Below are 17,416 nucleotides of genomic sequence, written 5' to 3'. Positions count from 1 at the left end.
AATAATATCCTGTTGTTTGGCAAGTCAAAAATTTTAATATCAACAGCTCTGACTGCAGTGTTATGAGACCTCTACTAGCAAAAGTGACTAATAAACCCCAATAAGCAAGTAGGTTTCTTGCCAAGTAAAGTTTCTTGGTACTATGTAGATCAATCCCTCCGGCAGCCAAAAGAAAAGCAAACTGCTTTCTCTCACAAGGTAAAGATCTCTGTATTTCTGATATAGAAGCCACCACTGCATGCTAGATTTATAACTCCTGCCAAGGTTTGATCTGTTTGCTTCACAGTAAAAATTGTCATCCTACTGTCTTCTAGCCTCCATACTTTTTGATGAGAAATCCCCATTATGGTTAAAATTTGAAAAATAGAGGAATAACATTAAAGTAATAATCTCCACTGCCTCCAAACTGGACTTTCCAAAATAAACAGTATTTAAAATATGGTGGGTGTAATATCAGAAAATGGTGAAATTAGAGCACTTAACTGGTGGCGTTTGGCCAGAGGACCAAAGAACTCCCAAGTCCCGTTCTGCCAGTAACTTAGGTTCCCTGGCAGGTGTGGGGGTTCCTGAGGGAGATATGTACACAAAGAAGTGGCAAAGTGTATGGTTATTACCAATAACACAATTTGTTATTAGTGCGGCTTGTGTCACAGTAGCAGGAATTCCAGTAAACTAGATCAGAACATAAGGTTCAGTTCAGGGTCTTAGAGGTTTTTCCTTCTGTCTAAGCACAAAACAACCTTTACTGAACTTCCCCAAATGAACCTGATGGTCCAAGTCCTATGAGAGAAGAGGGCCCGTAAGAAAGGTTGGAAGCTCCCCTTGACACCAGTCAGGTTGGAACTTTTGATGCTCAGTTAGAAAGCGGGCAGTAGTAATCACACTCCTTTCTATGATGTTTTAATATACTGTGATCTCAACGGTCAGAAAAGGAAGCTCAACATATGTCCTGGATTGTGAAGAATGAGAAGAGTATTTGCTCTCCCACTGAGCGTTAACGGTTAGAGAAGAAAAGGAGAATTTCCCTTTCTACGTAAATATTCCCCTTTGATTTTCTGATGTCATTCCAAGTAATAGTAAGACAGAGATGAGGTAAGTCCATCAAAAGGCCATTGTCTTCCCATTGTCACTCCTCCTGTGTTTCATGCTGAGCCAGGAAATGGGCAATATAACCAGACAAGGAATGCCGTTTTAATATTATAGCATAGCCTTCTGAAGTTTGTGAGAACACGGCACAAGTTCAGTAAATTTCAGGGCTACATTAAAGGGTCACCAACACCTTCCCATTATATTTCCCTTCTAGAGTTATAAATAGTTGCATTATCTATCTATATGTAAAATATATACAAAATGGTAGGTATTACTACATATTTGAACATACTCATGAGGTAAATTATATAGTGGGTAATACATGACAGCATAAGCCAGCTACATCAATGTGAATAATGTAAGATGTGAAATTTTATTATTATTATTTTATTACATTTCTTTTAGGGAAATAAAAATTAATGATCCAATAAAGAAATTTCCCTCCACTAATGTCCTCATCAAAATAAATAAAGTGTCCAACAAAATGAAAATTAAATTATGAAAACAACTCCTCTCTGGTTTAAAAGAAAAAATCTGTTATGGTTCCAACCAGTCTTTGGTCTTAGAAGCTGTTACTTTTATTTCTGGTGCTTATTTATTTCTGCCAAAACTTCCCAAGATGGATTTAGGAACCCACTCATGTCCTATGTTTCTGAAGTTCCTAAAGGTCAAGTATATCCATGAAACTATCCAAGCAACAGCTCCCATATTCACAAAATTTAGAACCAGTGAGAACACTGCAAGCAAAAAAAGTCAGACTTACATTTTTATCACAACTCATCTTACCTGAAGAAAATGGTGAACACTAAAACAGAAGAGAACACAGAGTCTTGAATCCAAGTTTGCTTAATTACTAGGCAGTTCTTCTAGTTAGTCTCTTGCAGACATAGAAGTCCATGGGGACTCTTACCAAAGTGAGTATAGAGGGAACATATCTCAATATAATAAAAGCTATTTATGACAAATCCACAGCCAATATAATACTCAATGGTAAAAAGCTAAAAGCCTTCTCACTAAAATCTGGAACAAGACAAGGATTCCCAGACTCATCACTTCTATTCTACATAGTATTGGAAGTCCTAGCCACAGCAATCAGACAAGAAAAAGAAATAAAAGGTATCCAAATTGGAAGGGAAGAGGCAAAATTGTTACTATATGCAGATGACATGATACTATAAGACTCTACATAAAAATTACTAAAACTGATGAACAAATTCAACAAGATAGCAGGATACAAGACTAACATATAGAAATCGGTTGCATTTCTTTACACTAACAATGAAATATCAGAAAAGTAAAATTTAAAAATCCCTTTCAAAATTACATCAAAGAATACTTAGGAATAAACCTGACCAAGGAGGAGAAAGACTTATACACAGGGAACTATAAAACATTGATTAAAGAAATTAAAGATGATTTAAAGAAATGGAAAGATATCCCAATGCTCTTGGATTGGAAGAATTAATATTGTTAAAATGGCCATACTGCCCAAAGCAATCTACAGATTTAATGCAATCCCTATCAAATTAGCCATGACATTTTTTACAGAACTAGAACAAATAATCCTAAAACTTATATGGAATCACAGAAGACCCAGAATTGCCAAAGCAATACTCAGGGAAAAGAATGAAGCTGAAGGCATAACCCTCCCAGACAATACTACAAAGCTACAGTAATCAAAAACAGTGTGGTACTGGCACAAAAACAGACATATGGATCAATGAAACAGAATAGAGAGCCCAGAAATAAACCCATACACCTTCGACAAAGGAGGCAAGAATATACAAGGGAGAAAAGACAGTCTCTTTGGCAAGTCTCTTTGGGAAAGCTGGACAGCAGCATGTAAATCAATGAAGTTAGAACACTCCCTCATACCATACACAAAAACTCAAAATGGCTTAAAGACTTAAACATAAGACAGAACACCATAAATCTCCCAGAAAAGAACACAGGCAAAATATTCTCTAATATAAATTATCCTAGGTTAGTCTCCCAAGGCAATAGAAATAGAAGCAAAAATAAACAAATGGGACCTAGTCAAACTTACAAGCTTTTGCACAGCAAAGGAAACCATAAACAAAACAAAAAGACAACCTATGGACTGGGAGAAAATATTTGCAAATGATGCAAGTGACAAGGGCTCAATTTCCAGAATATACAAACAGCTCATACACCTCAATAGCAAAAAAAAAAAAACCCGTTTGAAAAATGGACAGAAGACCTAAATAGACATTTCTCCAAAGAAGATGTACAGATGGCCAACAGACACACGAGAAGATGCTCAGTATCTCTAATTAACAGAGAAATGCAAATCAAAACCAGTGAGGTATCACCTCACACCAGTCAGAATGGCCATCATTAAAATGTCCACAAACAATAAATGCTGAAGAGGGTATGGAAAAAAGGGAACCTCCTACATTGTTCATGGGAATGTAATTTGGTGCAGCCACTATGGAAAATGTTAGGTAGATTCCTTAAAAAACTAAAAATAGAGTTATCATATGATCCAGTAATCCCACTCCAGGGCATATACCCAGAGAAGACTCCAACTTGAAAAGATCCATGCACCCCAATGTTCATAGCTGCACTATTTATAATAGCTAAGACATGGAAGCAACCTAAATGTCCATTGACAGATGACTGGATAAGTATGTGATACACACACACACACACACACACACACACACACACACACACACACAATGGAATACTACTCAGCCATAAATAAGAATGAAATAATAACATTTGCAGCAACATGGATGGAACTAGAGATTATTATACTAAGTGAGGTAAGCCAAAAAGAGAAAGACAAGTATCATATGATATCACTTATATGTGGACTCTAAAAAAAATGATACAAAGGAACTTATTTACAAAACAGAAACAGACTCACAAACGCAGACAACAAACGATGGTTACCAAAGGGGAAGGAAGGGAAAGGGATAAATTCGGAGTTTGGGACTGGCAGATACAAACTACTATACATAAAATAGATAAACAACAAGATCCTAATATATAGCACAAGGAACTACATTCCATATCTGGTAATAATCTATACTGGAAAAAGAATATGAAAAGGTATATATATAACTAAATCACTGTGCTGCACACCAGAAACTAATGCAACACTGTAAATCAACTAAGCTTCAATTTAAAAAAAAAAGAGTCAAGGAGACACCGAGGCTCCCAGATTATTTTTCTCTTCCACTCCTCTCCAGTTATTTGACAGCTGGCTGGCTACTTGCAGAAATATATTACTGCCTCTGAGATTGGTGAACTGGAAAAGGATCAGCAGAAACACTGAGTCAATTGTGTTGCCAGGCCAGAAGAAACAATATTATCTCCTAGTGGGAATAGTTTATTTTCACAGTACTTTGATTTAAGTTTACAAGGAAAAATGGCCAGTTACAGAGTAAGTTCCCTGAATATTCTGTTTTAGTTGCCTGGCCTTCCTTAGAGTAAATGGTAATGGCCCACATCTTGAGAAGCCTAGTGGGGTCTCCCTCGACATCTGGGCTATCTGGTGTCAATCAAAGGGTCTTATTAGTCTTACAAGGGCTTTCAAATGCAGGAATAAATCTGTGAAGACAAAAAAAAAAAAAAAAGGCCTGTGAGAAAAATTGGCTATGAAGAGATTGGTTGATGGTCAGTAAAATTCAAAATTATATCTAAAAGTTTGATAATTTCTAGTGTTGGTTTTAAATGTGGGGGAGAAAAATTAAGTCTCATACTGTATGGGACATGTAATTGTTACTTACACGTTGGTGGTCAGTGCATATGGGAGTTTTAAATTCATATTACATTTCACCTAGCCGTTCCCCCTTTTGGCATGTATCCTCGATAAATAGTTAAAGCCATTTCTCCACCAGTCGTGGGGAAAATGAACCACAGCAGTTAGAAAATGCCAAACTTGGTAGTAAAATAGGGATAAGGAAAATACACAGCGAGGTGAGGTATCTTCCCCCACCGGGAATCAAACCCAGGCCGCGGAGCTTTGAAGCCTAGCCACTAGCCTACTTGAAAGCCCCTGGCTTTTCTCCCGACTTCGGGCCAGAATGACCTTTTTTCCCTTTGCTCTAGGAGGCCTTGGGCCTTCCGAGCGGTTACCCGTCGTTCCTGAAACCCTTTTCCAAGGCCGTTCCCTCCCTGCTTCCTCCAAAAAAGGAGCTCGAAGGTGACGCACGCAGCGCGCACGAGGCCCGCCAGGCCTGCAAGACCCGAGTCGCCTCCTCACGGCCGCACCTCGGATCGGCCCTGGAGACGCGCCTCTGCGGGGCGGCCGCGTGCGGAGAGAAGGACGCTGGGGCCGGGGAAGGGACAGGGTGCAGGGAGGAGGCAGAAGGGGAGGGGCCCGGGGTGACACCCCAGGATCTCCAACATCATAAAGGACCCCTGCGGATGCAGGAATGGGGATAGCAAGAATGGAAAACGCTTTCAAGTAGACTGGGCGTGGGGAGGCCTAAACTGGATTCCGGATCTTCCGCCTACCATCTGCTGCACCCGCAGTTTTTTTTACCTTGTTGACGGCAATTCTGTCCTTCATACACTCACGCCGAAAATCTTAACGGGCTTCCTCTCACCATCCATCATCTAGTCTGTTAAGAGATCGTTTTTCCTCTCTGGTTAATTGCGCACTTTGATTCACACAATCTTTCTTGGTCTCTGATTTGGGTCCACGACTCTCCTCATAAGGGTATGGAAACTCATTTAACACGTTACCCTCAGTCCGCTGAGACTTTGGGGTTTGAGACCTTTAAACTCGGTACGGTTGGTCTGGGCCGCGGTTGAGACTTTTCTTGGCTCTGCTGGTTCAAATCAGCCTCTTCCCAGCCTATCTTCGAGGGCCAGGAGCAGGGCTGCGCCGCCTCCCCGCGGCCGCTCTCGCGGGGTGGGCAGCCCCACACCTCCCGTGGCGCCGGCAGAGAAGCTGCGGGAGGCATTGATTCAATTCGCCAAGAGCCCGCAAGGCGCATGTGCGCGGTGCGCGCGGGCGCACGCGGCGAGCTTGCGGTTCCCGCGCACGCGCTGCCCTTCCGGCTCCTCTGGTCTCGTCCGCGGGCAGTAACGTCCAGGGAGAGACCGGTAGAAGGGCAGCCTCTCTTTTAAGTCCTGTCCAGTAAGGATCCAAAAAACGGTCTTGAAGACAGAGGGAGAGGTGGAAATAAATTAAGGGAAAAGAAGAAATCCAGTGCTATTTCCTCATCTAAAGCACCATGAAGATGAAGTCGGCGTCCGCAGGGAGCCAGTCTTCCAGTCGCTGGTGAAGGTGAGTCAAGTTCCTCTCAGTAGTTGGAGTCAAAGCAAACTTGGCCCGGCTACCAGTTAGCAAGTAGCCCCTCTTCCTCCCCAACTGGGTAGCACTTGAACACATCTCTCCCTGGACTTTTTATGGATTCCAAGGATGCAATAGATACGTCTATTTTTAATGCACTTACTTGGGGTAAGAGTACTTTAAAATCTTTTAGCGACGGAAACGGTTTATGACGGGTTTTAAATGACGACTTTCAGGTGTAGGGGAAATGTTCAACCAATACACTAGGGAAAGCAACTACTGTTAATGACACACACCAAGGAAGGGCACTTCAGCCAGGTAGGTTTGCCTCCTAGGTTGGGCCCATTTTATTTCAAGTGCACTGTTGGTGGAACGTAAGATAAATCCGGGACGTTAACGATGAATATTTTAATTTTAATAGTTTTAAATGGAAATACACGTTCCAAAAGTTATACACAAACACATGAGGCCTGCTTTATGCCAACTTTAGAAAAACGAAAAGGAAAGATGATACATAAATAAATGACAAAGCCAAAAAAATGCCTTTAAATATTATTCTTTTCCAACAAAAATCTTTCCCAACTAACTTTTTCCCCTTGGATAGGCATGTATTACTCTTTCAATTAAAAAAACTTTAATAAAGAAGTTGTGGTATATTTCTGCAATGGAATACTACTCAGCCATAAAAAAGAATAAAATAATGCCATTTGCAGCAATATGGATGGGCCTGGAAATGATCATACTAAGTGAAGTAAGCAGAGAGAAAGACAAATCGTGATATCACCTATATGTGGGATCTAAAGAAAATGATACAAAGGAACTTATTTACAAACAGAAACAGACTCACAGAAAGAACAAACTTACGGTTACCAGGAGGAAAGGGGGTGGGAAGGGATGAATTGCAAGTTCAAAATTTGCACATACTAACTACTACATATAAAACAGGTAAACAACAAGTTTATACTGTATAGCACAGGGAACTATATTCAATATCTTGTAGTAACCTATAAAAAAAAGAGTATGAAAAGGAATATATGCGTGTATATGTATGACTGAAACATTATGCTGTACCCCAGAAATTGACACAACATTGTAAACTGACTATACTTCAATTAAAAGAAAGAAAGAAAGAACTGGCTGGTAAGAGAGGTATTCTTTATTGATAGAGATATCCATGGAAAAACAGGTAGCCTTGTGTTGAGTGTGACAGGCCATCAGAAGGCAGGGCTTCCTTAGGTTCTGTAGCTCCCTCTACGTCCTGATTCTGTGATTACACCTTGAAAGTACACTCCCTGAGTCCTTCCCATGGCACTACTGTTGATGTCCAGTGACCTGGGGTTTGAAGGCTGGCATCTCAAACTTTGTTTCTGCCTTCATGACTCTCAAAACTTGATGGAATGACAAAAAGGCTTTCTGATTTCTGAAGGGACACTCTCAGGAAACTATCTCAACTGTAAGAATAAAAAATACTCATCCTTTAGCCCAGTTTGTTTTCATTTGTTTACTTTATTATTTGCTTGTTTTTACTTCTAACACTTCTCTGGACCCCCACCCCCTCCTCATAGCAGCAGCTCCCACTACTTGCGGCATCTTTCCTTCAACCCAGTGGATCAGCAGGGTCCTCATAGCGGGGGAAGAACTCTCCAAGGGGGCACATTGTAAGCGTCACGATTTACTAACCTGTAGGTTCTGCTTTTTGTGATTTTTATGCTCCTAGGGGATCCTTCGTAGTAATCCAACTTCTTTAAATCATTATTTTGTTTTGATTCCTCTAGGTAGCTTTGGAGGAAAATCTAGCCATTATGGAGACCCAGATGCATTTCTTTTCTATCTTTCCTTTTAAAGGATGCAGTAAGAGGGTTCTTCATGACAAAATGCTCCAACTGAAGTCTGGAATGCATAAGCCCTTAGAGAAGAAGGGACCTGCTGAGAGGGGAGTGAATGAGCAGAAGACTCAGCCTGAGGAAGCAGGATTCTCCTCTGTGTCCCACAGTAGGTAAGAGACTCTGTTCAGAGGCTTCCACTGTCAGAATTAAGTCACTGCTGTCATAGCAGCTTTCAGGATCTGCATCCAGGCTCTGTGCCTTAATTGAAGGGCTTTCTCTTAAGATTTTCCTGGAAATTCTTTAGAGAAAAGCCTATAGCGTTTTTATTATTAATTATTTTTATATTATTCAGAGTAGTTTGGTTTTATTCAAACTAACAATGCATGTATGCACCAAATACATGATCTTCCTGGGGCTTGAGACTTCATGGAATTCTTCCCGTCACGTGAGTAATGTCTCTTTTCTGCACTGATGGGCGCACATGAGACTCTCCTGTTACCTCAGATGTTTCGCTGGTGAAAGCTGACCCGTCTCAGCACCTGAGGCGGCGGACTTTTGCAGAGGCTCGTCCATCGCCACTCAGTTCTCTACAGGTGCTCACGTCCCTGGTTTCTAAAGTGGCAATTTTGATAAGCTGAATTTTTAAAAATTAACTTTTATTGAGGTAACATTGACTTATAATATTATATGTTTCATGTGTACAATCTGATATTTCTATTTCTGTATATTCTACAGCATGATAAGCTCAATTTTTAAAATAAGCTTATAAAATTGGCAAATAATGGCCTGATGGCTAAATTTATCAAGTCTGTCTTTAATGACTGTTTCGCTATAGCTTTTTGAACACATTCAAATAATGTGGGGTTAATCCAGTACGCATTACCTGTGAGCACCAGTTACTGAAATACTAAATCATCACCAACTTGCTTAGTGGTTGGGGCACAGATTTGGAGGTGATTAAGATTCTGCTTCATGCTCCATTAGGTCACTGTCAGTATGTGCCACTTAAATTTCACTGACCCAGAGAATAATGTTAGAGCTGAAATAATCTTAGAGTTATTTTGTAATTGAGAATACTCAGGCCCAAAGATATAGCTGCTTGATCGAAGCTACACAATAGCCTTCAACAGAAATATTATAAGAATCCTGGGCTCTCAATTCACAAAGCCTACCCACTTTGTCAAATACATTTTTAAAATTTATGTTCCCATGATCATTCTTTTTTTTTATTTTACAAATAGACTTAATTTTAGAACAGTTTTAAATTCAGAGCAAAATTGAGTGGAAAGTACAGAGACCGCATACACCCTGTCTCCACACATGTGTGGCCTCCTCCCCCACTAGCAACATCCTGCACCAGACTGGTATATTTGTCACACTTGATAAATGTCATTGTCACTCAAAGTCCATGGTTTGTATTAAGATTCATTCTTGGTACTGTACATCCTATGGATATTGACAAAAGTATAATGACAAGCATCACCATTAATAGTATCGTATAGAATGACTATTCAGTGCCCTAAAAAAGTACTCTGTGCTCCACCCAGTCATCCTTCCCTCCCTTCTAATCCTTGGCAACCACTAATCTTTTTACTGCTGCCATAGTTTTGCCTTTTCCAGAATGTCATGTAGTTGCAATCATACACTATGTAGCTTTTTCCAATGGCTTCTTTCACATAGTAATATGCATTTAAGTTTCCTCCATGTCTTTTAATAGCTTGATTGCTCATTTTTTAAAAAGAATTGAGTATTTTCCATTTTCTGGATGTACCACAGTTAATTTATTCATTTACCTACTGAAGGACATCTTGGTTTCTTCCAAATTTTGGCAGTTATGAATTAAGCTTCTGTAAACATTGTGTGGAAAATTTCATAGGGACACAAGTTTTCAGCTCATTTGGGCAAATAGTGAGGAGTGTGATTGTTGGGTCATATGGTAAGAATATGGTTAGTTTTGTAAGAAACTGCCTTCAAAAGTGGCTGTAGCATTTTGCATTCCCATCAGCAATGAATGAGAGTATTTTTTGTGCCACATCCTTACCAGCATTTGGTATTGTCAGCGTTCTGGATTTTCACCATTCTGACAGATGCGAAGTGGTATCTTGTTGTCTTAATTGGCAATTCCATGATGACATTGATGTTGAGCATCTTTTCATATGCTTACGTGCCCTCTGTATACCTTTGGTGTCTGTTCAGATCTTTTGCCTGTTATTTAATTGGATTGTTCATTTTCTTATTGTTGAGTTTTGAGAGTTCTTTGTATATTTTGGATAATAGTCCTTTATCGGGTATATATTTTGCAAATATTTCTCCATGTCTGTGATTTATCTTCTTACTCTTGTGAACATATCTTTTGCAAAACAAAAGTTTTTTATTTCAATCAAGTCCAGATTATCAATTATTTCTTTTATGGATGATGCCTTTGGAGTTATATCTAAAAAGTCATCATCAAACTCAAGATTATCTAGATTTTCTGCTACATTACCTTCTAGGAGTTTCATAGTTTTTTTTTTTTAACATTTAGGTTTATGATCTATTCTGAATTAATTTTTATGACGGTTGTAAAGTCTGCAACTAGATTCAGTTTTTTGCATGTGGATGTCTAGTTCTCCAGCACTATTTGCTGGAAAGACTGTCTTTTCTCAATTGTATTGCCTTTACTCCTTTGTCAAAGATCAGTCAACTATATTTTTGTGCATCTGTTTCTGGGCTCTTCTGTTCTCTTCCATTGGTTTGTCTGTTCTTTCACCAATACCACACTTTCTTGATTACTATAGCTTTATGGTAAATCTTAAAGTTGGTAGTGTCAGTACTCTGACTTTGTTCTTATCTTTCAATATTGTGTTCACTATTCTGGTTCTTTTGTCTCTCCATGTAAACCTTAGAATCAGTTTGCCAATATCCACCAAATAACTTGCTGGGATTTAGATTGGGATTGCTTTGAATCTTTAGTTGGGAAGAACTGACATCTTGACAATATTGCATCTTCCTATCCACAAATATGAAATATCTCTTCATTTATTTAATTCTTCTTTGATTTCCTTCCTCAGAGTTTTGTAGTTTGCCTCATATAGATCTTGTACATATTTTGTTAGATTTATACCTAAGTGTATCATTTTGAGGGGTGTTAATGTAAATGGTATTGTTTCAACTTCAAATTCCACTTTTTCATTGCCTGGCATATAGGAAAACAACTGGCTTTGGCTAACAGTCCTTTATCAAGTCCTAATACAACATGTATTAACCTTGTATTCTGCAACCTTACTATAATCACTTATTAGTTCTAAGAGTTTTTTTGTTGATTCTTTCAGATTTTCTACATAGACGAGAATGTCATTTGCAAATAATGACAGTTTTATTTCATCTTTTCCAATCTATAAACCTTTTATTTCCTTATCTTGTCTTATTGCATTAGCTAGGAATTCCAATATGATGTTGAAAAGGAGTGGTGAGAAAGGGTATCCTATAAGGTAAACAGAAGGACCTACTGTGTAGCACAGGGAACTATATTCAATATCTTGTAATAACCTATAATGGAAAAGAATCTGACTTATACCTATATCTATATCACTTTTCTGTACACCTGAAACTAACACAACATTGTAAATCACCTATACTGCAATAAGGGGAAAAAAAAAGGAGGGGGTGAGTATCCTTACCTTGTCTCGGACCTGAGTAGAAAAGCCTCTAGTTTCCTATCACTAGGTGTAATGTTAGCTGTATATTTTTTGTAGATATTCTTTATCAAATTGAGAAAGTTTCTCTTTATTCCCATTTTACTGGGAGGTTTGTTTTTTTTCCAATCATGAATGGGTGTTGGATTTTGTCAAGTGCTGTTTCTGCATCTATGTATATATAATCACATGATTTTTCTTCATTAGCCTGTTGATGTGATGAATTACATCAACTGATTTTCAAATGCTCAAACCAGCTTTGCATGCCTGGGATAAATCTCACTTCATGATGTGTTGTATGATTCTTTTTTTTTTTATTGTTGGATTGCCGATATTTTCCTGAGAATTTTTGCATCTATGTTATGAGAGATATTGGTCTGTAGTTTGTTTTTTATAATGCCTTTGCCAGGTTTTGATATTAGTGTAATGTTAGCTTAAGAATGTTAGAATGAGTTAGAAAGTATCCCCTCTGCTTCTGTCTTCTGAAAGAGACTGTAGAAAATTGGTATAATTTTTTCCTTAATGTTTGGTAGAATTCACTAGTGAACTCATCTGGGCCTGGTGCTTTCTGTTTTGGAAGATTATTCATTATTGAATCTTTAATAGATATAGGTCTATAAAAATTATCTATTTCTTCTTGTGTGGATTTTGGCAGATTGTGTTTTCCAAGAAATTGGCCCATTTTATCTAGGTTATCAAATTTATGGGAATAGAGTTGTTAATAGTATTCCTTTATTGTCCTTTTAATGCCCATGGGATCTATAATGATGTCCTCTTTTTCATTTCTTCTATTAGTAATTTGTGTCTTCTCTCTTTTTCTTAGTTAATCTGTCTAGAGGCTTATTGATTTTATTGATTCTTTCCAACAATCAGCTTTTATTTAAAAAAATTACCCAAGTACACTTTAATTGTCATTGTGATAAGACCTATTTATTATTTGGAAATTGCCTGAGAATAAATGATAGACCTATAGAATCCAAACAATGAATGCTTCAATAATTGGCCTTGTCCTGGAAGTAGAAATAGTCTTACTTATCTCAGAGACCCTTGAAAGTCAGAACAGGAGGATGCATGGCACTGATAAAGAATACTAGATTCTGAGTTTGAAGCCAAAATTTTAAATAATGGCTCTTCCACCAACCAGTTGTGGTAGGTCAGGTATATTGCCTCCCCTGGCTTTATTGAGATACTATTGACATATATCAAATATTTTTCTTATTCTTTGTAAGCCTCAATGTCTTCATCCATAAAATAAGATGAGGTTCCTTCCCGCACTAGTATTTTCTACGTCTTGACATACTGGGCTGTTGAAGGGTCTGTAATCTTGGTAAATGCAGCCAGGACCAGGCCGTGGCCCCTGGTGCATATCTGTGTGTTGTGTGTGTGTTTCTTGCAAGGAGCACTGCGCTAATACTGCATCCTGAGATCTCAGAGCTGAAAGAGCAGATGAGAGAAGAACATCTTCTTAGCTGGAGAAAGAGAGTAAGATGATGGAGGGGAGGTGGGCAGTGACAGTTGTTGTGAATGAGAAAGCAGAAACTGAATGTCAAAAATCTGGAAACAGGAAAATTGAAACCTTTGGATCATTAAAATAGTGATTAGTAAGAGTTTATTGTGCATATAAAAACAGTCCAAAAACTGGGAGCTCTTAAACTGACAGTAGAATGAGGCTCAGAGGTGTGTTGTTATAAGGTAGCCTGTACAGGAGAATGCAGAGGCTTTTTATTATTTACAATGACTTGTTGCAGCATTAGAGCTTTCCAAGCAATAGAGGATTGGTTAAAAGTGGCCACCTCGTGCCAATTTAGGGGAACAGCTAAAGTTTCATTTATGATTTTCAGGGGCATTTACAAGATGCAGCCCAAGGTAATTTTTGCTTGTTTTGCAGAATAAGCTAAATTAAGTTTAGCTTCAGTGATTTTCTTAATAACATAATCAAAAGTATTGTTGTCATTATCTGTTTTAAAATATGTCGTTATATATAGTAGTTCAGTTTCCAACATCTGAGTCAAACCAAAGAGTATGTTTACAGAGTGAGTCCAGAACATGACCTAAATCAAGTCTAGTACCATTAAGGTGTTCTATGCATATGGACCGATTGCCAGCAATGAAGTTTACAGTGGTTATGGGCTGTCCTTTTGTTTCCACAGCTTCCTCTCAATACCAGATTAATTGACCGTAAGTTTTAGTTGAATGGTCAAGGGATGGATACCAAATCTTTCTGTCCTCCAAGCATGTGTAAACTCTGGTCATAATATTAACTGAGAGTCTTCCTGAGCATTTAAGTGGCTCCATAACCAACAATTGTTTTAATTAGTAAAGGAGGGTGTGTATTGAATGGTGGAACTTTGTGAGTGGAGAAAATCCTTAACAGAAAAAGGAACATGAGTTTGAAGGTTTTGTGTTTGTCAAACAGTAATACACAATTTTTATTGTTATAAAAATAAGTCCTGGGAAAGATGGAGGAGCCAGCAGAATCATGTCTTGGATGTAAACTGTCTACCTTGTGTTGTCATCTGCTTCAAAGGAAGATCTTTTTCCTGGAGCTCCTTCATTTTAAGTCAACCATAGGTTGACAAGTCCAGGAGTCCAGGAGTCCAGGAGTCTGATGGTGGAAGTGAGGGTGGGGAGGCTCTCTTTAGTTGAAAGACATGGACCCAAGCTTCAATATCTTGTAATTTAAGTGCTGTGTGAGAAATGAAAAGAACCTGGTAGGGCTCTTTCCATCGAAGTTCAAGTGCACTGTTTTTCACTGATAGCTCTTTCAGAGTACTCAGTCTCCAGGTTCCAGTGTATGGATACAAAGTCCTTATCAGACTGAGGGTCTTGGAATGCCTCCTTGACCTGTTGAATATAAGCTTCTGAGTATTGTATTAGTGCTTTACAGTACTGGCTCATATGAGAATTTACAAGGGCAGGATATGCATGGAGTTCTCTCATCAAAGGCATGGGCTGCCCAGTGATGATTTCATAAGGTGTTAAATTTGTGTTTCCCAAAAGGTGTTGACCTCGTCATGAGGGCTAAGATGAACACTTTAGGACAAGGTATTCTTGTATTTTCAGTAACTTTTACCAATTTTAATTTTAGAATATCACTGGAACATTCAACTTTCCCTGAAGACTGAGGATGACAGGGGCAATGACAGTGCCAGAATGTTTGAATAACCTTTGTTATACAACCTTTGTTTTATAACCTGTCCAGTAAAATGAGTCCCTCTATCACTTGAAATTTCGTTTGGGATTCCCCATAGTAGAAAAACACTTTCTAATCATTTCTTTGCTGCTGTGGTGGCATCAGCTTTCCAACATGGGAAAGCTTCTGTTCCTCTAGAAATAGACATACCGTTACAAGTACATATTGATAGCCCATAAAGGAGACAGTTGAAAAAGTCTTATTTTAAATGTTCAAATGTTCCAGCTGGTGGGGAAGCAGCCACTGGAGTTACCTTAATGATTTTACCTAGGTTATCTGACTCGTAAGTTAAACATTGATTATAAACCTGTCTTGCTAATTTAGAACAATCACTCCACTAATATTTTTTTCATAATTTGAGTCATTTTGTCAATTCTGTAATAGGTAGTCACATGAAGTGCTTGTTAGAGTGGTAATTTGAGGAATCCAGGAAGCATCAGACAGCCATTTGGGGCTTCCCAAAGTCCTCTTTTTAATTAAATATGCATCCTTCTTGGGTGCTACTTTTGTGTCTTTCAGCATCAGATACAATTTCGTATCTATTATACAAACTGTCTTAAGTAATCTGATTTGACTCTACAGTGGACCATAGGTTATGGAAACTGAGAAAAATGGCTATACAGAAAGTTTGGTTTCTGTTCCCTTGGCCATTTTATGGAGTCCATTTACATTACAAAGTTTTGGTACATTAGGAATTTCTTTGCATAAAAGTCAGTCATCGCATTTCCCTGGTATTCAGGGTCTCATCAGTGGGTATGAGCCTCAATTTTTATGACAGCAACTTGTGAGGGCAGTAATAGTGCAGAGAGGTCAGTAACCTGAAGTTCATTTTTATAGATGTACCACAAAGAAGAAAAATCTCTGTTCCCAGAGCATACCAAAGTCATGGACCACTCTGAAGGCATACCTGCTAACAGTGTAAACATTTGCGGTTTTTTTCTTTTGCCAATTCAAAGGCTCAAGTGAGATCAAACTGTTCTGCAGGTTGGGCTGAGTTAAACTGAGGAAGAGACTCCTCAATTCTAATTGAATAGTGATAGCACATCCAGTGTGATATTTTCTTTCAGAATTTTTGGCACAGGAGCCATCTGCAGAGAGTACTAAATCTGGATTGGCTAGTAGAGTTTCTTGGAAATCTAATCTAGGAGTTAGATTTGGGGAGCCCAATTCAACACAATTATGCGTCTCTCTCCTTCGCTGGGTAAGGGTAGCAGGGTTTAAAGAGCTGCAGCAAAGAATGCTCAGATTAGGAGACAAGTAGAATCTCGTAAGATGTTAGTCTACTAAGAAATGGTGTGTATGCTCAGTGTTTAGCAAACTTTGTACAACATAAGGAACCTGTAAATTTAATTCACTTCCCTGAACAAGTTTCAAGGAGGATTCTATAACTTTAGTGGCTGCAGCTACTGCCTTTAAACAATTGGGGTGTGCTCTGGCCGCTGGACCTGTAAACTGGAATAGCTGTATGTCTATGTTTAACTCCATGTTTTTAAGGAAGTCCTCCCACAGCCTGATTTTACATTCCTAAACAAACAACATAAAAGGTTTAGTATAGCTGGGGAGTCCCAATGCAGGAGGATTTTGTAAAGCCCATTTAATTTCAGTAAAGTCTTCCTATTTTGTTTCCCAAGGAAGAGGTCCTTGAGTGTTATTTTTAGGCAGTTCATACATAGAGTGGAGAAGCTAACAAGCAAAAGTTAGGGACCCTGGCTTGGCAATATCCTGCTGGTGTGAGGAAGCCTCTAAGTTCTTTCTCAGTCGTGGGTTGGGGTTACTTGGGGTGGTACTTATTCCTTCTGGAGACAGAAAGTTTCCTTTTGCAGATAAATAATGACCTGGGTATCGTACCTTTCCTTGTAAAAACTGAAGCTTATCACGAGAGACCTTATGGCCTTTATAGGCCAGTTGTTGAAACATATTTTGAATTAACTTCTGAGTTCTCTCTAGATGAGGAACAAAAAAGTAAGTCATCTGCATTTGGAATCAAAGTAGATTTTCTGAGATTTTTGCATTGTATTTAAATCCTAATGCATCTGAAGCAGCAGTAATAATAATATCTTTCTGTACTTATATTACATTTGAGAAAGGCTTTTATACATAATAGCTCATAAATATTTACTAAATGTATCATTTTCTGGATATCATGTTGGGCATTTGGAATCAATAAGATCTGGTCTCCTCCATGAAGAAGTTCAAACTGGTGGGGAAGAAAAATATACAAATAGATAGGTTCAACAGAATATTCTAACCGTCCTAGCCTCTGAGAGTTTCAGAAGCCCAGCTGCAAGGAGTGTAGGGCAAGGCCATCTTTTGCTAAGGTGTCACCCACTTCTGTATGTATTTCTGAGGACATTCCCATTTC

General features: G+C 38.6%; 1 protein-coding gene across 2 annotated transcripts in view; it reads left to right on the top strand.

Moving 5' to 3' along the window:
* The window catches only part of LOC105071778 (histone H2B type 2-F), a 56,231-nt gene that overhangs the window by 28,181 nt on the left and 10,634 nt on the right, over positions 1 to 17,416 (top strand). Inside the window, exon 2 of one of the 2 annotated variants that reach the window (XM_010958533.3) lies at positions 8,207 to 8,357. In XM_010958533.3, coding sequence (XP_010956835.1) covers positions 8,236 to 8,357 — 122 coding nt within the window. In that variant the 5' untranslated portion in view covers positions 8,207 to 8,235. Of the gene's footprint in view, positions 1 to 8,206; positions 8,358 to 17,416 lie in introns of those variants that run through there. The other variant, XM_074349347.1, reaches the window with a different exon arrangement.

Source organism: Camelus bactrianus, chromosome 21 (genome assembly GCF_048773025.1).
Source record: "Camelus bactrianus isolate YW-2024 breed Bactrian camel chromosome 21, ASM4877302v1, whole genome shotgun sequence".
Lineage (NCBI taxonomy): Eukaryota > Metazoa > Chordata > Mammalia > Artiodactyla > Camelidae > Camelus > Camelus bactrianus.
Note: the sequence above shows the minus strand (reverse complement) of the source record. Positions and strands in the feature narration are given on the sequence as shown.